The 23,396-nt window shown below is 49.8% G+C and overlaps 1 protein-coding gene across 1 annotated transcript; it reads left to right on the plus strand.

The window, feature by feature from the left end:
* The first annotated feature begins 18,394 nt into the window (after positions 1 to 18,394).
* DLX6 (distal-less homeobox 6) lies at positions 18,395 to 22,402 on the plus strand. Its single transcript, XM_037136686.2, has 3 exons — positions 18,395 to 18,779; positions 20,046 to 20,239; positions 22,151 to 22,402. Exons 1-3 carry the CDS (start codon positions 18,395 to 18,397, stop codon positions 22,400 to 22,402), a joined length of 831 nt encoding a protein of 276 aa, XP_036992581.2.
* Positions 22,403 to 23,396: the final 994 nt, after the last annotated feature.

Consider the following 23,396-nt stretch of genomic DNA (forward strand, 5'->3'; position numbering starts at 1 on the left):
AGTCTGCTTATAAAATAAACTATAGAGCTGGATTAAGTGGCAAGGAACACAATGCACAAATCAGTTCATACAAACATAATGTAAGTTTTAACTATCATCAACATACGCATTCTTGAGATGCTTATGCAATACTTTACATATCTGTAGCCAACAAAATATCCCCAAGATCCTACAAGAGCCTATAAACAAGCTTCCACTACAGATTCTCTAGAACCTGATTTCCTGGTAACAGATTTAGAGGAATGGATCAAGGAGAAGGGAGGCCACCAAGGTGAAAACAGACATTGAGTCTGAGAAGTACCTCACCCATTCTGAGGACACAGTCTATGGCCATAAAAGATTTCTCTGCCTAAATAATCACACGTATATGCGCCTGTGTGTTTTCCTTCACCTGCTTTCTCTCTTCACCCTCTTTTTTTCTGGAACTTTCTCTTCCCATTATATTCCCCATTCCAAGCTGTGCTCTCAAACCAGTTGTCTAAAATCACCTTAAAAGGATACACCTGATGCCAAGCAGCTTAATGTTCTTTGTCCTACATGAACAAGCATTTGGGTCACCCCGGTGTCAGTGGGATTTGGGCTGTGGTGGAGGCCAGCTCATTGAGGTTAAATGATAATCAGCTACACCAGGAATGATTTGAAGCAGAATAGCTTTGGTTTTTTTTTTTTCAGCAAATTTAGCTGTCTACATGTGCTCCTCCCATTCAACAAGTTCTGAAGAAAGCTGGGTGGCAGCTACAGCTTTAGAAACAGCCTCTTGCAATATGATGTTGATGCAATGTGCAATGACAGAAAAGTGAGAAATGAGAGGAAGAATGTGTACATGGCACAAATGTTTGTGCTTCTGCACACATCCCTTGTACTGAGTATGTAGCTCAGCTCTACTCACTAGCTAACCAATTAGCTATATTTATATACTCCTATTAGAGGTGGTTTGAGAAGCAATGTAAAACTGATCTGTGTTACACATGCAAGCAATGTGAAATACTGTATTGTGTGTCTAAATACAAGTTAGCATAAAATAAAATACCCCTCTACTTGTTTGTTTAGGGACAGATCTGGATTGTAAGCATTGTAACAGTTGTTTCTTTCAAAGCCACAAAACATCACACTTTTTAGTTTTAATAAAGTCTAGTTTTTGGCAGTTCTTTTCATCACACCTGTCATTTCCTAAGCTTTGCTTAGCCAGAGCTCTCAGACTTGAATTTTGAAATTGTCAATATAGGCCTTGTAATCTTTAAGTCTTAAATTATCTAAGCAAATTAACTAGCATTATTTGATGCCTTCAGAACTCAGGTGTAAAGAAAACAGAGGAAATACAACTGTTTTTTTAAGGCAATTAAGTTCCTGGGGGACGTTACAAGGCATAGATTTGGAACATAGTTCTATGTGTGTATGTAAATAACCAAGCAGGTAAAATGAGTACATTAACCCCAATATCCAGATCTACAAGACAAGAAATGGTTCCATATAAGAAGTATAATCATCGAGCTTTAAATAAAAAGTAATTCATAGCTTATATTGACACAAAGAGTTTGCCAACTTGCAATGGATGTTCTGAAGCCAAGGCAGATATCTTGAAAAGGCAAAAAAGAAGAAGAGGAGGAGGAGGAGGAGGAGGAGGAGGAGGAGGAGGAGGGGGAGGAGGAGGAAGAAGAAGAAGAAGAAGAAGAAGAAGAAGAAGGAGGAGGAGGAGGAGGAGGAGGAGGAGGAGGAGGAGGAGAGGAGGAAGAAGAAGTTCTTTTTCACAGCAGTGTATATCTGTGTGGTGACCTGATTTCTGCTATGATCTCCCATCGGAGATCAAAGCAAAATTAATGTAATTCTTTACTGTTTTCAGTGCACATCCAAAGCTCTGGACACTTAAAAATGAGTTGAAATGCAGCCCTGAACACAGGGGAACCAGAATTTGAATGGGGTTGGTTAATAGCACAAGCGCTAACTAGGAAAAGTCATTTGGGATTTGGCAGGCAATACCGAATTTAGAGTAGTTTGTATTTTTAAGAACATTTGTTTTCTCTTTTCTAATTTTCTGGGGCAAAGCTTTCGGCCAGTGGATGAGGCCAGCACTGACTGTCATCGTAATAAGTTTCCACAATGACCTTCTAGCTCATTTGGAATGTTTTGCAGCTGGCAGGACACATGAAAGGGGAAGGGAACCCTGCCGCATGTTTTCACACGAAAGCACTTTCACCTTACAACCAGCATTTACGCAGAGCATCTCAAAGAAGGGGAAATCGTTTAAAATATCAAAATGTTGGGCTTTTGTGTTTCCACCGCGTGTGACATTTCAGGGGGCTGGAGCCCCTAAAGCATGAGCGTTTCTACAGCCTTTCAGAAGTGCCCGTTCTTTTGTTGGGGAAAAAGACAAAATCCTATATTCCTGAGACCCCAGAAGGTAAAGGAGAAAATCGCTTTCATTTTAAAGCATAGTGTATATACACCTCTTGGAGGGGAGAATAATCTCCTCTCTTCCAAACTTGACTGCGATTTTCACAGCATTACCTCGACGAGGGCGCGCCAGGGTGTAGCTCGACCTGCTGTTTTATAAGGACTCAGTCCTACCCCGGTGAACCGGCTTGCAGGGTTTGGGGGAGAGATACTCTCACTCTGGGATGTGACTCCCAGGTCACTCTTGTGTCCTGGGAGTGACTCTTTGTGTCCACAATTCCACCCCAAACTCAACTTTTCCAAAATCCTGCACGCCAGGGCACACAAAGACACCCAACAAGCAGCCCCTTCACCAAGCTGAGCCCTGCCTTTGCCCCGCAGGAAACTTCCTCGTGTTGATTCTTCCAAGTTCCTTTAGGTGAGCCCTGGAAGACCATTTCTTTCCTTTCACCACCTCTTCCCCATTTCCCCTCCCTCCCCTGGCTGGAGGCCACTCTCCAAACCGGTCAGCCCTACGCAGCCAAAGCCCAGGAAGTGGCTCGAGACTAAGACCCCCCTCAGGATGGACCTGGAAGAGAGGCCTCCATCCGACCCGACTCCAGGGGACCAGGGGTCTTTACGGAGCGTACCCCCCTCCCTGGCACCCAAGGAGGTCCCACCTCCTCTAGCGTAAAGTCCATTACGCCTAAGCCGCGCGGAGCCCGGGGGAGCGTGGCGTCAGGCTCTATCCCGGGGTACGGGGTGGGGGCCCACTCTGCTGGACCCTGCAGCCCCGCCTGAGCGCCCACGCCTCTGCTCCCGCGTCCCGGCGGCGCCGGACTCCCGCTGCGCGCTCCAGGCTCGCACGCCGGGCGGGGTGGGGGTGGGGGGGGTGAGGCACGGAGGAACCCTGCGAATTGCCTCTGGGGGCAGAGCACCCGCCAGAGAAGCTTCGTGTCTGGGACACCATTCCCAGGGCCCAGGATGCGGGAGAAGATCCTCTTCCAGCGCCTTAACCCTCTACATTCACCTCCGGTTACTTTAACCACAGCAAAGCCAAGCAAATCGGACTTTCTTAGGCGGTTTCCTTGTTTTATTTAGCTTCATTTGATGGCGGCGTTGATCATTGTTTCCTTATTACCATGCTAATTTGTTAACGGAAATCTTCGGCTGAACACGGGTGGTACAGGAATCTGTAACTACGAACCGGGGCTGGCTGAAGGGAGCCGCCCTAAATCCTGCTGGAAAAGTTCAGCACATCAGTATCAACGCTCCCCCCTGCTTTCTTTCTGGTTTTACACTATTATTCCCTCTGCAGCCCTGGTTTGCCCAGCACCGGCCCATCACTTGGAAAAAAAAACAATCATGTAGCTAAAAATAAAGTTGTTAGAGACCCACGACTCCTTTTTTAAAATGTTAAGTTTTAAAATACTGTCCAGGTTTCTTGGGGAGGGGGTTGTTTTTTTGTTTTTTTATTTGTTTTTCGCTCGCTTTAAGTACCAGCTGAAATCACTAATACAATTAGTCCCTGTATTTTACAGGCCTTTATATTTCCGAAATTTTTCTAACGGGCGGTATCTGAGTCTGAAACTCAAAACAAAGTTAGAATTTAATAAAAGTCATTTAATATTTAAAACGCAGCGGGAGCCCCACAAGTTTCATAGCGTGTGTCCAGACATTGCTAACGTTCATTTTTATTCTAAGTGGTTGCATTTCTCCTTAAGTTTCCATTTTTAAAGTGTTATATTTTGGATGTGATCCCTTAAGTTCTATTAATAATATATGACCTTTTTAAGCTAGTGCAGAATCTAAATTTTAAGGGAGGGAAGTTCAGGCATAACCTCTCTTTGTTCCACATCCTTTAGAAACACTTTGACTTGTATTTGCTAACTTAGAAAACTTTCATGGTAAATTTTGAAAATTACCTTGAAAGAAATATGTGACAGAGGGTGACTTTTATCCTTCTTTTTAGGGGAGTATGTGTAAATCAGTTAAAACCTACAGGGTAATTAAATTATGTAGCATTATGAACTATACAATGGGGGGGCTTTAAAAAGGATCCCATCTAACAATAGTTCCACAGTCACAACTAGGAAGGAGTCCATAACCATCAACAGCCAGCAATGCTTGCAAATTACATTCAGTTGAAACTGCTGAAGGCGTTTACCCTCCAGTGCAGTTAGGAATTGTGTGGAGATATGTATGTATGGGGTCTATGTATATATAATTCTTATACTTTATATGTATTTAGACATACATTCCTTTTCAATGTTTATGTGGCTAGTCACTTTAAGAGCATCAAAATAAAGGGTACGTTGGCTTACACTCTCTCCCAGGTATTCCCAAACACTGATGAACAAAAATCTTTATATGAGAAACGAAGAGCTACCCATTTACAGGAAAGAATGGAAAGGGGAACTCGATTTATTCTCATTTGTTTATCGCTAGACGTTCCCCCCTCTCTCCGCAAATTCATTTGAATAGCTTTCAAGCCAGAAAATGGAAATGCGGCTCCTGCCCTCTATTTCAGCGGCAGCAGCAGCGTCCTGGCAACAGCGCAATTTTCTATCATCAAGGATAAATGGCATCGAACAGAACATTCTGATAAAAAAAAAAGGGGGGGGGTGGAAGGCGCTTCAGCCCAAGGAGCCTATGATTGCTGGCCTTCCTGTCTGTCATCCCTGTACAAAATCCTCTCCGCAAACCTGAGCGGCATGCTGTCAGAGTTAATAACGTCTCGGGGGGGGGGGGCGGGGGACCATAGTATTCCCTGCACAATGTTCCCATTTATTAAGTCGGGTGCTTATTTTAAAATTGCAAATATCTTTGTTTGGTTCACTGCAAATTAAAACCAAGATGTAGGAAGTTACATGATGCAACAATTATTCGTGTCGTAACACAGAATCAACCCGATATCTCGCCCTTCTGCCTAAGGTCGATGAGGGGGAAGGGGGAACCGAGGGAAACCTAGGGGAATTCAGGGCAGGAGAGACTTTGTTAAGATGAGAGTAATTGAAAGCCAGAGGAGCGACACCGGTTTCGACCTGGCAGAGCGAGCTGACTGCGGTTCCGGGAGCGCGTGTGGGCGCGGCCCTCGCCACGACGCTGCACGCGGGTCCGGCTGAACTAGTAGAAGAGCCACAGTTTTCCCGCCGGGTGGGGAGGGCCTTGGACATAATGGCTATTTCTCCCCTACTGAGATCCTTTTCCAGCAAAGACCATTCTACTGCAAGGACATGAATCCCCAGGTTCCTCGTGCCCACCCTGGGGGTCCTGCAGAAGTTTAAAGGACACCCTTGGAGACGTTCCCGTAAAGTGGGGACTCAGAGCAGAAGGGCATCACCCCACACCCAAGGGCGGGCCTGCAGATACGGGTCTTGGCTGCTTAGCGGCCTGGGCTGATGCCTGGAGGTGGGCGGTCGTTGGGCCCACCCACGATCCTGGGCTTCAGACCGAAACCCACACGGTCCGGGGGCAGGGGCAGGGGGCCGCAGCCCAGTGGAATGGGGAGCAGTGGTGTTGACACTCTGTCCTCCAGGATCAACAGCTAGGGATTTTGTTATCTTGTTGAAAGGGAGATATGAGGTAAGGACCTAAAATGAAGAGAAAAACAAATCTCGACGGCCTTGAAAGCGGGTCAAAAGAAAAGGAATAATGAAAAGGCATGTAAAGCACCCTAAAAGTCGGAGACCCTAAGAAGAAGGAGCCGCGGACGGAAGTCTAGGTGGCAGAGTTTGGGACTGGGTTGGGTGGGCAATCATCGTGGTTTGTAAAGAGCTCCGCCTGAGAACGCTGGGAGGAGGGGAATGATGGGGAAACCTTTTGTTTAATGAGGAAACCTAATTATTGCGCATCTGGGAGTCTCGTCCCAACTACCAGTGAGACGGGTGTCCCCCACCACATGCAGTGCGCATGCCCTAACCGTCGGATTTGCATGATTAGGCGCACACACGAGCCTCCTCCTGCAGAGCTGGGCCCGGCTGCAGCGGCCAATGGAATCCGGCTCTCTCCTGCGCCTCCGGATCGCTCTGGCACCCTGGCCACCCACAGCAGGCCTTTCAACCCCAGTTTAAAAACAAAAGTTGTTTTAGTATTGATTCTCACGCTGGCACCCTAGATTTCTGTGCCAAACAGATACATTTTACAACTACCAATACAGTTACTACAAGCGAAGGTTGAAGTATTCAGAATTCCAGAAAAGTTCGAAGGCAAAGGAGGAGTCTGTTCAAAGAGCACTGGCGGGAAGGCAGAGAATCCTGGAACTGCTGCCCACAGAGCCCTGAGACTCGCGCCAGTGTTGAACCTTGTCCGTCAAGGGAAAATCACACCCACCTCCCCGATCAAATGAGTCTCAGAGGCAGAAACATTATACAGGCCGCAAACCCGGCTCTTTCTCCAGGCCCGCCACAGCCCCCACGGTTGCCAAGGAGATGGGAAGCTACAACACCTGCCCTCCATCCTTCTCCCTTTCCAAACACCAAAGCAGTCTGCGTGGTGAGGTGCATGTGTTAGCTCCCACATCTGTGAAATGGGGCTAATTATAGAAGGGCAGAGGGAACTAGAAAGGTAGGGAAATGACACGAACCTCCAGCTTGTCTGGGCCTCTCCCACCTCCATGCAAGCTCTGAGGCTGAAAATGATGAGGCTGATTCTCTGGGGCTGCAGAAAGGGTGGGCCAGCTGGAAAATATTACCAGTCCAGCCCCTTCTGCACACCAATGCTGCTGCCTGCCCTCCCTGCAGCACCGTTCTGACAGTTCCCAACCACCCCAGACTCTTCCCACCATATATCCCTGCCAGAATTACTGCCCGCAAGTGGGCCTCCACACCCCTGAGTGCTCTCCTGTCTGTGACAGGAAAACTGCTTGTTCATGTCACTGAAATAAAACAGGTGGGGATTATTATTTGCAGTTCCTCTCCCTTTTTGTGTAATTCACAATTCTCCAATGTAGGATTAGGCTTCAAATGCATTTGGTCAGGTACATACTTTTTAGTGCTCAACTCAAACAATGTGATGCTTACAACGATCAGAAGTGCCTCTGCATGTCTCTTAGGTCTTTCTTTCTCACCCTTCAGGCCTACAGTTATAGCTTGCTTGCTTGCTTTTCTTTTCTTTTTCTTTTTTTTTTTTTTTTGAGAGGGTGAACCAGAGTCCCATGCTAGCCCTCCAAAATGGAAGGCAGAGTGGCTTCAATGTCTTACGTGTTAATCTAAGATTAATATTATTTGACCAAAAAGTATTAAGTTGACATAAACTGTGAAGCATTTAGCTGCCAATGTCCATGTGTATTTGTGAAAGAGATACCCACTGAACCTTGCCAGCTGGTACTGTCTATAAAGAGTAAGAAAACTTTATTACATTGTGTTTGGGGACTGTCTTTGCAAAAAAATTAACCTTTCTTCTAAAATGGCCCAATAAAATCAAATGAGCCTTCAAGAAAAAAATGGCCATATTGTTTAAAATACTTCTTGAACACTAGATTTTAGGGTTTTTTTCTTATAATTGATTGTCTTTGTGTTTTAAGAAAAATAATGGTGCATCTGAAAGAAAATATAGACCTGGGGGAAAAAGTCCACCCCTCAATCAATAATCTTCACTGATCCTGGATGAAGCAAAATCCTCTCTCCCTGTCTTTGGAGTGGCTGTAATAAGGGCTTTTTCTTCTTGAGCATTTTGGGTAAAACAACCAGCTTAAGTCTCATTTTCATGTCCCAGTCTCTTTCTTGAGGCAGGTTGCAGATTCCCCATGAAGCTAACTTAGATGACATCTCACTGCCATCTCTGAGAAAAGGGAAGGTCAGCAGGCTGGGAGTCGGGAGGGGGAACATTAAAGTGTGGACTCAAGACTGCGACCTGGAACCCAGGTTTGGCTGCAGTTTCAGCCTCTGGAGCTGCTGCTTACGGACATCACAAGCTCTAACCCAGGCTACATTGGGGTCTCTTTGTCTCCCATCTGTGCACACCTTAGAATACTTACTGGCTCCTGCCCATCCCAGCAGGCTTGGCCATTAGCACCCAGTGCCAGCAGAGCTTGTGGGTGAACCAGCTGAGCTCAAGAAGGTCCTTCCCATGTAAGGCTGCCCCCTCTAATCTAAGTTGGAACTAGTGAAGTTATAGGGAAATGGTACAGGGGGCTAAGGAGAAAGATTACTGAGGACCACTACAAAAATGCATCTGACAGTGGGGAGGCTTCTGGGAACCAACGCTTGTCCTCCCAGAAGCCTCTGAGGGCAATGCGCACAAATCAGCTGGGCCAGGACAAAGCTCCTACCCTCTCGTGTTCTGGGTCATCAGGGATGGACGTAGTTAGGGTGTGAGAGGGAGAGATTCCCTTTTCTCTGGCACAGAGAGCAGGGAGCAAGAAAGGGTTAGGGGAGCTTGGGGCTCTCAGTCCCACGGAAAATTCCTGAAGCACCTTGTCTGGCCGTCTGCATCCGCCTGCTCTCCGGTTAGTCTCTCTGGTGCCCGGGACTTCCTGACCATCCCGAGGGAGTTATTCAAGAACAGTAAAGGTGATCCAGGAAGGTTTCCTCTGCCTTCCCAAGACCAAGACACTAACCCAAGCCAACCCACAGGAGCGCAGCTGAGTGTGGGAAGCTCTGGACCAGCTTCTGGGATTTGGAGTCCCAGACTCTTGGTCAGGCAGAGCAGGGTGAACACAAGATGCCCGAGCCCGGCCTGATGTTTTCACACAACAGGGATTATAGGCTGCATCTTGAATATGAATTAGCCTCCTGCGCTGGTGTGACTTTGCTTTGAAACTCAACTTGTCAAAGTATGGTTTTAATTAAACGTCTTCCGGCCCCGAAAGATTACATGTTTTGTAAAATATATCCTAGCATGAAATTTGCTTCCATGATCTGAAATTAGGTTCCTTGTAAATGTTTTCATAAAAAAGAAATAGGAAGGGGGTGTGTATGAGAATGGAGCAGTTCCTACTCGCTGCGTTCCTTTAAAACGATCTGCCAGCCGGCCCGACGCCCGCCAGCTCTGGGCCGGGCTGGGGAGAGGCAGGGCGCCCAGGACGCGCGAGTAACCCGAACCCGCCCAGCAGGCGCGACCCGCGCGGCTTTTGGAATTGGAGACAATTGGGCAGACAGACAAGTTAATCCCGCACTGATTTGTTTGGGATCCATCCGCTGGACTCCAGAGACCCCCTTGGGCTGCTGCTGCAAACACCTGCCTCGCTCCCCACCCCCGGCCCGCGGTGCTTGTCCTAGGAAAGACCAGAGGGGAGAGGAAGGGGGTGAAGAATGGCCCTTAAGCAGCACTCAAGACAGCACTTCAGCTCGAGATTTAAAGTTCTCCTTTCAGAATTTCTGGCTAATGTTTAAAACAACAGCAAGGTCGATCGATAGGCATCCTAACAGACTGTCCCAAACTTCTTCGAACCAACCTCGAAGCTTCCCCTGACGGACGGAGCCCCTAGAGGGGGGCGGGGGGTACTCTCTATCACCTGCCTCCGGGGCGAACCGCCCCGCCCCGCACGTGGCCCTCCCTGGGAGGAAAAGGACCCTATTTCCCCGGCATGGGGGCGGGGAAGGTGCCTGCTCACGCTGCATCTTTCCGTTCAATACAGAATTGAGCGCTAGGTCTCCTCGGAATTCTCCCTTCCTAACTACTCTCTGAGAAACCCGCCAATTCTGGCGGGATTTGCTGGATTCGAGGAAAGCTTGGCGCACTTGAGGTGGGGTGTGATGGGGAGGGAGGTGGGAGGGGGGCCCATCTTCTTTCCGCCAGATAATTGGGACTCAAGAACCGTGGAGGGGGCGGCGCGTCAGGGAGACTTCTTTACCGCCCTGCACCTGAGACAAGCAAGACCAATGACGCGCCTCGCTTTTCGTCCTGTTTACTCCGTCCCACTCCGTGATTGGCAAAGCAGGCCCCGAAGGCAAAGGCAATAATTGCTCCGCGCTCTCCTTGCTAGGGAAGTTTGTAGGCACTTGAAGTGTAGTAAAAATAAACGAAGGAGCGAGAAAATGAAAAGGGGACAGAGTGACAATTTGCGGCAATTAAAGCGTCTGCGCCTGCTGCCGGAGGAGCAAGGACCCACAGCGGGTTTTGTTTTCCCAGGCCTGACGCTGTGACTAACTGGCTGGAGCACTTTCGTGCGTGCGCGCGCGCGCACTCGCGTTCAGCGGCCGGGGAGCGCGCGGCAAGGGCCGGGCCCCCGGCGGACAGGGCAGCCCGAGGCCGCTTCTGGGCCCCCCGAAAACCAGGTTGGCCTTGGGAGAGAGCAGGGTGCAGCTCCTTCAGCCCTCCCCTCACCCTTCACTGGTCTCAAGTTGAGAGGCTCTCCGTTAGCGCTCAGCTGCCACCTCTCCCGGGAACTTTGGAGCAAGTTTTCAGCTCTAAATTGTCTAACCTTAAAAGGGGGGGAACATAATAACACTAACGTTTACTTCACAACTACCGGATACGCGAAGGATCACGGGTGGGGAGGGAGGGAAAGGGGGGAGGCCAGCCAAATCAAAGCTTGGGAGAGATTTTGACAGCGCGCTTGAAGTATTACTCTTAATTTTTGGAAGGCTTTCAAGAAGAAAAAAAGGCTGTGGGTGGGTGGAACCCCAACTTTCTCCTGTCTGACACTCGAGCGTCCCCACAGAAAGGGCTCGAACCTCCGCCACACCCGGAACACACAGTGGGAAATTGCTTCAAGATACAACAGTGCTCTCTATTTTCCCCAAACCCTGCCTGAGCCTTGAACTTCGTCAAAGGGTGGGAAGGGGGCGGGGGTTCCTGATGTCAACAGTCTGCACAGCCTCGAACTCGGAGATCGGAAGGGTAACCCTAGGCCTGTGCTCCGTCCGGGCCTGGCTAGGCCGGTCCAGCTTGGCGCCCAAACCCGCACCCCCGTGGATCAGCTCCCCTCCCCCTCCCTCTACGCCCACCCCCAAAGCCCCACCCCCCTCCGAGTCCGGGGCCGCGGGAGGGGGAGGAGGGGCACTGCAGCTACTGCCCAAGTCCAGCTCGGGCTGGCTTCAATGAAAGCTGGCAAATCCGGCGAGTCTCGCAGAAATTTTCTTCGACTCTAATTCAATTTTAAAGCGGATTTTTACTATTAAAAACGCTGCTGAGCAACACATTGAATTAATCTGACTGTACGGTTTTAATTACAGTGAGGGTTTTTCTACAAATCTGTACAAGACAGTGGCTGGCTCTTGGAGGATCTCTGCCTGCTGAATTCCACTACCCGGCCCCACGTTCCCTGTAGACAGCGGCGCGTGGGAGCCAGCTGCGGCGCGGGCGCCTCTGTCGCCTTCTGCTTCTGCCTGCCTTCTCGGCTCCTGTGCCCGCCGTTCCCTTCCCTCACATCAGTCCCTCCCCGCCCCTGCAGCACCCGAGACGCCCTCCTGACTGTTGGGGACCGCTGCACTAAGATCCCAAGACGCTGAACTCGCTTTTTAACTCTTGAGCCCAAGACCTTTGAGCCTCCAGAATCTTGTCCTTAAAAGGACCCCTTTGTGCAGGGAGGGTGACCCCTTTCGTGATTTTTTATGGTTCTCCTGGTTTGAGTTCTCAGCTATTAGATGACCAACATGCTGCCCGACGTGTTTGAGGGGGAAGGAGGTGAGGTGAAGGGATGAAGAGGAGAGAAGAAAAGCGGGAAGAGAACACTAGTGGGCGGGATCTAGCCATCCCTGCAAGTCGGGGAGTAAATGCACGTGGAGCAGACCCGCGGTCCAACAGGGCTCCTTTCATCAGCCTTAGTTTTGCTTACTTGTCGTGCATTTCACATCATCGGGCAGTAGTCCCTAGCTAACGGGATAGAGAAGAAACCTTGAACAGAGGTACCTTCAAAACGAAGCAGATTCACTTTCTCTCTTGTTCACTCTGTTACATTTGTTCTCTGATCCCCTTTCTCTCCATGGCCCCTGCTTTTTGACTCTGCTCCCTCTCCACAAAGCATATGGGAAGACATGTCATGAACCTGCATAGGAACCCAAATACGTGTGCGAATGGGCAGACCCCTCGGCGTGTATTTAAAGAAGCACAGGCTTTGAGCTCTGAGGTGGAGCATTCGTGCTCTCTGCACAAAATTAGTGGAGCCTACAGAAACACGCTATTTTCTGTGGGATGGGAGGGCTTTTTTTCCCTTCGATTTCTGTAAAAAAAGAGCGTCCCAACAAATTCAGGAATTTTGTCCTGAACAAAAGAGAAAAGGGCACTGTTGGGAGAACTTTTGTTTAATCCTCACCTTTTTCTAAGGGTTCTTAAATCAGTTGCTCTCTAAGGAAAGTGTATTTAAAACCTCATGAATTGCCTTACCACGTACATTGTTGGGATGCTACACAATAAAGGAGATAAGAAGTGTGGGTGAGCAGGTATGACTATCACAATCACCAAGACATTTGCATCACAAGGGCAGTCAGGTACAGAACAAGTCTCTCACTAATGAAAAACGGTTTTCATTACTTTTTTCTGTTGTAGCAAGAGAGCCACCTAAGAGCCGACCTAACAAGATGTTTTCCATCCCAGGTTTTTCGGGAGAGCTGTCCCAAGCTTGGCTCTTCTTAATGGTGAGGTGTCTGCTGTGACTGTTATTCTTAGTGCCGAAGAAGGGATGGAGGAATTAAAAGAGGATGCTTGGAGGCATTTAGAAAGAGGCTTGACCGGCTATATTAACTCCTTATTATGCCTAAAAATAGTGTGCTGTTTCCTGTTGATGCTTGCTCCCTGCCACTCTAGGGCTGTGTTTATCCTGCAATGGTGGGGGGGGGGGGTCCTGGTTTCCAAAGACTGGCTTGATTAAAGCTGACTTCCAACACCCCTTCCCTTCCCCCTTTGTCCTGATATATTTCCCAGCAGGGCAAATACGGAGGGGTTCAGCTTGGTTTATCCAACAGATTAAAAAGACAAACATCACCATTTATCTTGTTTTAATCTAAGTGTTTAAACATTGTTGAGTCCCCCCTTCCTCGAACTGAAAGGAGAATACTTGCGTATCAGGGAGAAGAGGTTCCTATGCTTTCTAAAAAGAAAGAGGAGGCTTCTGTATATAACCCTGAAACTGGGGAAGGTAGAAATGTGTTATTTTCCTCCCTAAATCCATTCTAGGCCCAGAATATTGGCTTCCTCTGTTAAGAATGCTTTGGGTGTTCACATATCCTGGGAATGGGGTCAGAGAGAGACAAGTGGTGTTGAAATTGAGGCCCTGGTTGACTTCTTTTTCATAACTCCCCTGGGCTCCAGGTTGGAAAAGACCTAAACAGGAGCCTCTAGGTTGGACCATGCTTAGTTAATAGTCTCCAAATATGACAGTCTAGAAAAAAGTCTGTGAAGTCCCCAGTAGGCATTACTAGCCCAGGTGGGCTGGGCCACACTTGTTGGGGGTTCTTGTTCTTGGGGAGGTGCTGTCCCCAGCCTTCAGTGAGCCTCTCTCTGGGTGTGCAGTAAACGGGACCCACTTTTAAACTGAATTTTAGGGGGCCTGGGAGGGGAATGTCTTCACACGGGCACTACGGTTTCATCACTGAAGGAAATAATGCTACAATCTCAATGTTTTCTTGCCCAGAGACTTGGGGCTGCTCCAATGATACAATCACTGGCCTGGGCTAGGAAAGGTGAAGAGGCAGCTCTCATGCCAGCCCCCCTCCCTCACGCTTTCCCAGGGGTGTGTGTGTGTGTGTGTGTGTGTGTGTGTGTGTGTGTGTGTTGAGGGAGGAAAAAAGGGTGCCTAGGTTTCCAGGATATTAAGCACCCTTTCCCTGCACACCTACATTGACAGAATTTTATGCTGAACGGAGAAAATACTAGCAGGAATTTTCTTTTCCACCAATGTCTCCTGTTGAGAAGGTTTTCTTTTTTAGCATGGCTATGTAAATCAATACCGAGTTATTTCTTTGAATTCAAAGGCTATTTATCCAGGTCTAATTTCTTTAGAATTAACGTGATAACTGAGCCCAACTTAGCAACCAAACCCAGCCAGGCCCTGCTGAGCCTGAATGAATGTGCTTCTATGGCCCAAGGAGGCTGCACACCATGGCCGGGCACCCAGCACATTCCCTGAGCTACAGCTAGAACGGCAGGGGACTTTCTCACCCAGAGAGCCCATGACTCCACCCTACCCTGGCCTCGGGCGCACTGCCACAGTCCCACATCGGCAGTCCGTGAGCATTTTTCTCTAAATAACATTGACAGCTGGAATACAAGCCCCAACACTTCAATACCTTAAAAAGCAAAAAGCAGTTTAGGCCTCAAATTCTGCTTCTTAAAACTTCCCAAACATGACCTTCACCTACCACAAACCTTGGGCCTCCGAGTCCTCCAGGTTACTTCTATTTAAAATGATAAAGACTTAGAGGCCTCGCCTGTCCCAGGGTTGGCTGGGGTTCCCCAAGCAGGCCAAACAAAGTAATAGGAGTCAGGGCCCTGTAGCAGCAGGAGGTAGCAGGAGCCTGGAGCCCCTGGGGTGTGCACTTGAGAGTCTGAGATTCTTGCCTCTAGCAAAACCGCTGGAGGTTGGGGCTGGGCTAGAACCAAGAGGAGTGACTGCAACCTTCCTGCCGCCTCTCATGAGCTGGGTGAAGGACTCCAAAGATGCGGTGCTGGGATCCACCGGAAAGAAGTGGCCATGGGGAGCATCCCTGCCAAAGACAGCCACTGGGCGCCAAACTCCTTGCACCCGGGCTGATGGCAGAGGCCACACGTGGCAGACACCACGGCAGGACACCTGGGCACACCGTGTGGGGCCAGACTAGCTCTTCCGCTAGCTAGCTATTCCCGGGACTAGCTAGAAAGCCGGATGATGACGCCTGCAGTTTGGATTCTATCCAGCAAGAGCCCAGAGACCTCTGTCAAGCTGGGAGGGACCCCTCACTCGCCTCACTCCCCATCCTCCGACTGTTGGAGCCCAGTCTGGGCTGCTCAGCAGAGCTCAGCAGGGCTTTCCCTTACGCTTTTTGCAACTGCTGCCTCAGTGTGGCTGCACCCTTGCTCCTCTAGAATCCATACTGGAATTTCATCCTGCATCTAATGGGGGAGGGATGACAGCTCTGCAGCTACGGACAATCCCAGTCATCAGGGCTTCCTCGGGCATTAAGCAAACAAGAAAAAAAAAAATGGCAAGCAGACACTGCCGCCCTGGATCTGGTGCTGGGTGCAGGAACTTCCCAGGCCCGTGACGACCCGCCCCACGGGGGAAGCCAGCGAGGACCGCATTGCACCTGCGAGCATAAAGACAGAAACATCGACTCGTACGGGGGTTGAGGGGGGCCGCCTTCACCGTGTTAACAGCAAGCTGCAGGGAATAAAGCAATAAAACTGCCAAGTCTACCTGCTGGCTTTGAGGACTTTACAAACAAGCCGGGCGTGCGGCCGGGCGTCCCCAGAGCGCTCCAGAGGAGGGGAGACCTTCCGTTTCTCGCACACACATCTATACACACCCTGCCCACATCTCCCCCTTACCCAGCCCAGCTTTCATTTTCCTTGAAGCTTTTTGCTGTTGTTGTTTTAATTCACTGCTGATTTGTAAACGCGTGGATCGGGTTGCTGGTTCGCGTGTTAAAGTGTACCTCTCGTTAAAAGGAGGGAAACAAGGCACGCCACTTAAAAATGAATTCAGAGTTACTGAACCGGCTCCCGAGGCTCAAGAAGTTAAGCGCGAGGGGCTGGGAAAAGGAAGGGGGAGAGGAGAATAAAGACTGCTGCCCTGGGAACCCAGGAGAAAACCTACGGGCAGCGAGGTTTTCTGATAAAACTGCAGAAGGAAGGAAAGAAAGAAAAAGAGAAAGGAAAACTAGCCTAGCGCAGCCCGCAGACCCCAGATTGCAAGCTGAGTAAATCAATTAGCATAAACCGCTGCCGCGGAGCTCCGCGCAATATGTAAATCGAGTACGAGCTGCTAAATCTGCAGCCGCCTTTTCTGGAGTTTCTGGGCACCACTAAATTGTCCATTTCTCAGATTCCTTGGGTCGCATAACTTATGGAGTGCAAACGAATGGAATGCAAAGAAGTCCGCAGTCGTTTTCCCAAAGAGACCCAGATTCGTACCCGCAGCCCGGAGACACTTGGTGCGAAGCGGCTAGATCATAAGTTTCTGCGTGTGTCCACAGGCTCCCTGCTTTGGTCTGTTCGCAGGTCGAAAGCTGGCGCGGAGCCCGTGGGGGTCTGCACGTCTTGCCCACCCAGATCCTCTGGCAGTTCGGACTCCCGGCGCCTGCCCGTAGTCCCGGGACCCTGCCCCCGACGCGGCCCTACCTGCCCTCCACCGCGCCTGGTCTCCGGTGCGGCCGTCCTACCTGGTTTTCAGGCCTGAGCTGCGCGCCCGGGCTCCGCTGTCTCTGCTCAGCTGCCTGGACCTGAGCGGGTCTGGAGACTAGAGGGGGAGAGGGTAGATCCGCAGCCCAGGGCTGCTCCGAACTTAATGTCTTTCCCCAGTCCATCTTTGAAAGAGAAGTGGTTCTACCACCTGGATGTGCGGATATAAATCCCCTTGCAAATAATAAATGGATTAATAATAACAAGGTATGAAGTTCTTTTTATAGAAAAAAAGGAGAGAATTGAAACTAAATGCGGCAGTTAGACAACCATTTTGATAAGAGGATAATTGAGGCGACACTGGTGTATAATTAGAGGATAATTTATGCTATATCCACTTTTATTCCACCTCCCAAAATAAACCCAGTCCATAATCATTACAGGCAAATTGTTCTGAATTTTATAGCAGCAATTTGAACAAAGTACTGCAGTTAATCATGGGAGATTTTTGTGTATTCCTGATTAGAGCTCTAATTGCCTCCTTCCAGAAAGTAAAAATAACTGTAAAACGACTCTATTTTTATCATTAACAATGTTGACAATAAAATAAAATCAATTGGAATTGTAATCGAGAGACAAATTTAGGACGAAGGCACTTTTACTTGGGTAGTTTATATTGTAATCAAGATCTGCCAAACCACTAACCGCATGTATCATTTGCATATATTTGAAAGCATTACAGTAGCTTCTGTTTTCAATAGGAAAAAATGCATTACTGTCAGTCCTCCAACAATTCACTTTCAGAACAGGCTGCTGCGTTCTGGGGTGGGGGGGAGTTCTCCCCCTTTTTGTTCAATATAAGGCCTGAACCGGCAGAAACCTCTTCAGAACAGGGTCTAATTTTCCTTTTTCTTTACAACACCCACCATGGGGTGGGGTCCAGGTGTGGGGGTTCTTCTTCCCTTTGTGGTTTCAATAAAGCACGTCTAGAAAAATCCACGGTGACAGGACGCTCCCGTGGGACTGTAGTGGAGGGGGGTGGGAGGTCAAAGGCGGGGGACCTAGCTTTAAATGCAGAGGTCATTGCTTCTGAGCACTGGCGGTATACTAGGTTCAGGGGTACTGAGAGAGAGCAGTCTCCAGCCAGGTTGATCCAGGGCTGCGGCACTGGGAATTGAGGCTCCGGGTTTGGGGGCGCGAGCTGCGGCAGGAGGCCTGCGGTGCGAAGCCACCTCCCTCCCGGACGGCCCCGTGCACGGAGCGGCGCGGCCCCCCGACTGCTGCTCCGGGCTGGGATTGGAGTTGCCGGAGGTAGACGAAGAACTCTGCGAGTCTCGCAAACACCAGTAGAAGCCGTGCGCCTGTGACGTCAGGGGGCGACTGACCAATGGGGAAGCGCTGCCCTTTGGAGACAAACCATTCGACTCGTGGCGTCTGCATCAAGTCTGAAAGCAGACGCGCAACTTTCGCAGAATCCACCTTAAAATCTCTGCCTTAAACTGCACCAGCCCCCAAAAAATCCAAGGGGGGAAGCGAAGGGGGGGAGAGCAGATTCCCCCTCCCCCTCTCCTCTCCCATCCCTCCCCCTTCCTCCTCCCTTTGAGTTAACAAGGCCCCGCTCACTATATCTCTTTATATTAAAAATATATACATTAGAGAAGAGCGAGGGAGAGGGAGAACCACCTCCGCCCCCCCCTTTAATTTTTTTTTTTTTTGCAAGGATCCCAAGAGCTAAGGTGGCTGCAGAGGGGAGAGCGGCGCAAGCCAAGTGGGGGGAGGGTGGAGGAAACCCGGGAGAAGGCTTTCTCCAGCCCCCAAAGTTTTGATGATGACCATGACTACGATGGCTGACGGCTTGGAAGGCCAGGACTCGTCCAAATCCGCCTTCATGGAGTTCGGGCAACAGCAGCAGCAGCAGCAGCCGCCGCCGCAGCAGCAGCCGCCGCCGCCGCCGCCCTCGCAGCAGAGCTCCCCGGCCATGGCAGGCGCGCACTACCCGCTGCACTGCCTGCACTCGGCGGCGGCCGGCTCGCACCACCACCACCACCAGCACCACCACCACGGCTCGCCCTACGCGGCGGGCGGCGGCAACTCCTACAACCACCGCTCGCTCGCCGCCTACCCCTACCTGAGCCACTCGCAGCACAGCCCTTACCTCCAGTCCTACCACAACAGCAGCGCGGCCGCCCAGACGAGAGGGGACGACACAGGTGAGAGGCCGCCGGGGCAGCTCGCTTCTCCCGCCTCCCGGCTGCCCCCCACCCCGCCCGCCCCGCTCACTTCCTCAACGCCCCGGCCGCCGCCGGCCCCCTCCCCCAGGCAGCTCGGCGCGCCCCCGGCCAGGCCTCGTGCGCGCCCGCTCGCCTGGCGCCTGCCTGCCGGCCTCGCCCAGCCGGGCCCCTTCGCGCCGCCGCGGACCCCCGGCTTCCCAGCGGCGCGACCTGCCTTGCTCCCCAGTCTCCCGCGCGCTGCTGGGGCCGCGCCTCCTGTTCGGCTCGGGCAACGCTCAACGAGTTGGCCGTCACTGCGCTCTCCAACCCGCCGGGTCTGTGCACCCTTAGCCTCCTTCCTCCCCTCCGGGCTGTAACCCGTGTTAGTGGCAGGATTGAGGACGTTTTGGGGCCGAACTGGGGAGCGTGTTTTGCTCCCCAATACAATCTGGGAAGCAGTGGCCTACTTTGCATGGGTCGCCCGGTGCGCTTCGGTGACCCAGAGGAAGGGTGGCATGGCCTCTGACTCTGGTTAAGCTGTTGACATTTGGTCTGTTTCCCGTGGGCTTTGAGGTGTCCTGCCACCCTCACCCTTGATCGGAACCCCTCCCTCTGAGTTTTCGATACACTGTTGTCTGCTCCTTTGTTCGTGGAGGCGAAGCAGACGGCCTAGGGCGGATGGTTCTCAGCACCCGAGGGGGCAAAGTTGCCGTGAGAGGCTCAGTCTGCCCCGGACCTGGTCTGAGTGTTGTACATATTATATTTTGTTTGGGGTTTGGGTTCCTTTCAGCAGAATCATTTCGAACACACCGAGGGTCTGAATATACTGGGCTTGGAGCTAGTGACATCAAGTCAACCGGCCGCATAAACACCAGAGCGGTTCAAGCACAGCGTAAGGCACCGTAAAACTAGAACGGGAGGGCCGGACTCAGCGGAGAAAGCAGCCGCCCCACGGCGCCGCGCGCCCCAGACTGCGGCCGGTGCCGCCTCTGCTGCGGCAGAGCGAGGTTGTTTGCCCGAGGCCCGAGAGCGCTTTTTCGTTCTAGCCACGGATCCTTGTTAGTGACAGAGCCAGAAGCTGGGATAAGGTTTTGCAGCCTCTGGGAACACCCGGGCACCGTGAACCCTGGGAGGTCAGGGTGGCGTGGGGACGCCTCAAAAAAAAAAAAAAAACCTTATTGGTGTTTGGGGTGACCCCGCGTACGCTTAGGGATACTGCAGAAGTAGCCTCACGAGTGACTGCTCCTCTGTATCCTTTGCTTTTAGATCAACAAAAAACTACAGTGATTGAAAACGGGGAAATCAGGTTCAATGGAAAAGGGAAAAAGATTCGGAAGCCTCGGACCATTTATTCCAGCCTGCAGCTCCAGGCTTTAAACCATCGCTTTCAGCAGACTCAGTACCTGGCCCTTCCCGAGAGAGCTGAACTGGCAGCTTCCTTAGGACTGACACAAACACAGGTAATTCCCAAGGAGCCCGAATATCCCTGAAATGCTGGCCCTGCTTGCAGATCGGGCAGGGAGCACATCGGGAGGAATTCTTGGCCTAGTCAACCAAGGATGGAAGGAGATTAATGACAAATCCTGCCTTTGCTGCAGTTACGCACTTTCCCGGGACAACACAGTTTTGGAATAAATGACCTGGTATTGAACGCTGGATTGGATTTGCACGTCTTCCCAACTCTCAGCGACCCCACCTCAGTCTAGTGTCTTTTGGTGACCAAGCTCATCATTTATTTGAGTCCTGTTTCAAAACAGAACGTGAAAGAGAAAGAGAAAAAAAATGTTCAGGCCAGGAGGCAGACTAAGACGTGTGTATGTACATATACACATATATGTGTATATATGTAATATGTACACATACACCTATACATGTAGATGTGAAGGATCCTTTTGTGGGCCCTGGAACGTAAGGATTTCAGCTTGTCGACATAGAAAGAAAGAAATATGAAGTGAAATGAAGAGGGGAAATAGTCATAGGCCCCAACATAGGATTTAGCAGAGGGACCAAGGTGCCAATTATTCATCCTAGGATGGGTGAAGTGAGTTTTTCTGAAGAGTGCCCTAAACTCAGTGGTTAAATCATGCCCGGTGACTGGCTGGTGCAAGCTGTGGTACCTCCCCAGAGCTCAGCACTTGGGAGCAATGGCAGAGGTGGAGATCAAAGAGAAATGCTCCCCAAATTACAGCAGGTGAAGCCTCAGTTAAGTACAGTTGGTGAAGTTCTGCTGTCCTACTAATTTGAAAGACATATGGGGCCTTTCAGACTTCACAGGAAGGGGCTTAGGCAGATATATTAGGACTCTGGTCATAAAGCCAGGCTGCAATCACCTGCGGTTTCTGTCCTTGTTGATTAACTTAGCTGCATGGGGTGCTAGGCCTCAAGTGAGGTGGGTGATCTTCAGCAAAGGGACTTCAGGTTTTATGAGACTCTTGCTAGGGAATGATTGTGTGGTACCTTAGAACAGATGCTCCTAAGCTCTTCTTTTCAATTCAGCCTGCTTTCTCTTGCCATGTTGCCACTGGAAATATTTGGGGCTTGAAACGAAGGGATTCCTGCTACACAGTAACTTGTATTCCTCTTGGAAAAGCAAATTCCTATGGCTAAGGAATTTTAAAGGTAAAGGAAGCTGCACCATAGAATCTCCTTCTTCAAATAAAGGAGACCTGGTATGTTAGCTTAGATATTCTCCCAATTCCTGATTCCCCTTTAATTTTCAGGGGCCCTTTGACTTTAAGTGACTGCACTAACAATCATGTGATGATTGCTGACCACAATTTGACTAAGCAACATACAGTCCTTAATCTCTACAGGATTATGGGGATGTATTGATGCAGAGAGAAAGATGCCCCATGCACAGCCTTTGGCACGTGCAATATATGCATAGGGATATTCAAGGCATTTGGCTATAAATGTACAGGCTTTAGTCTGTTCATAGTCATTTGCTTACTATCCATGCAAGGAGATGCCAAGTTTAGGGGTTGGTAAATATATTTTAAAAAACAGACTATCAGAAAAAAGTGAATTCAGTTGACTTTGATCCAAAAAGAGTTTTTAGACTTCGAACCCTCATTCACCTTCATTTTTACTTTATTTATTCTTGTTTATGCTGTTCTTTTTAAACCTAGGTTTGCTTCCAGCTGAAGTTTAGGTGTCCAGACAAGATACCTAGTAAATGGGGAGGGTAGGATGAAGGGAAGAGGAGGTTAGAAAGAGGTGAAAGAAGGCAAGGACTTAAGGGTTTGGAGTTTGCAAGGTTTTTTATCATCATCATCATCATCATTATTTTAAAGAATTGCTTCCAAAGCCTCAAGCTGAGGCACCGGGTGGATGTTTTGGAGCCTAATAATCACTGCTGCATTTCGTTCCAGGTGAAGATATGGTTTCAGAACAAACGCTCTAAGTTTAAGAAACTGCTGAAGCAAGGCAGTAACCCGCACGAGAGCGACCCTCTCCCGGGCTCAGCGGCCCTGTCGCCGCGCTCGCCAGCGCTGCCTCCAGTGTGGGACGTTTCCGCCTCAGCCAAGGGCGTCAGTATGCCCCCCAACAGCTACATGCCGGGCTATTCGCATTGGTACTCCTCTCCACACCAGGACACGATGCAGAGACCACAGATGATGTGAGTTGTCCGAGGGAAATCGATACCCTAGGGAAACGTCTGAACAAGGCAAGGAGGATCCGGGACCTGCTTGCAGCTGCCAAACCGAGCCGAAGGAGCAGGCTCGGGAGAACTCATATCTGGCGAGACCATCGGAGCGCACTCTCTCTCTCACTCCCCCCTTTCTGTTCCTCTCTCCTTCCTTCTTTCCTTCATTCCCTCCTTTCTTTTCCTTTTCCCTCTTTCTTTCCTTGTCTGCCTTTTCCCTTGAGCAGCCTCAGTAATTGATCTTGCATCTTAGGGAGAGAGAGAGGGAGGGAGGGGGGAGAGAGAGGGAGAGGCTGGTTACTATGCCAGCGCTCCTGAAACCCCTCACTGTAAGTATATTTTCTCTTACCCCTTGGGAACCCAGGCTCTGAGCCTCTTCTCCTCTCTGGGAGTCTCCATGAAAACAACGTTTTTTAAAAACAGACATTTCCCCCCCCCCAGAAGAATCTGGGCAAACGTGGCAGCGTTTTCACGCGTTTAATGAACTTAAGACATTACATGATGAAACGGAAGCATTTCAGACTCCTACATTTTTATTTACCAATCCCAGACTGATAAAAACAAAACAAAAAAAGGGACAAAGAAACAAAAGAAATACCCTCACATACCAGCCATTCTCTAAAGAAAAGGGGAAAATCAGCTGTAATATTAGAACGTTGCCACAAAGGGAAAGCTGCATGTTTTATCAAAATTCAATGAGCAAAGAATGATGATTTCAAAACAAGACAAAAACCACTCTTTCCCCACCCCACACCCCCCACCCAAACCCTGAACTGGAATCAGGAAAGAGAGGAAACAACCAAAATCATGGTTCTATTGCTTTGACACCTTTACTGGGTGAACTGGTGGCATTCACTAAGCTAATAGGGACGTTTATATCAAGAAACATTTCTGTATATATTGTTGAATTTTAGTTGTACATATACTTTGTATGTTTTTGTCTTCTTTCATATATGGAGTAAAAGCCACAA

The sequence above is a fragment of the Artibeus jamaicensis genome, unplaced genomic scaffold (genome assembly GCF_021234435.1).
Source record: "Artibeus jamaicensis isolate MK-2021 breed Jamaican fruit bat unplaced genomic scaffold, CSHL_Jam_final contig_923, whole genome shotgun sequence".
NCBI lineage: Eukaryota > Metazoa > Chordata > Mammalia > Chiroptera > Phyllostomidae > Artibeus > Artibeus jamaicensis.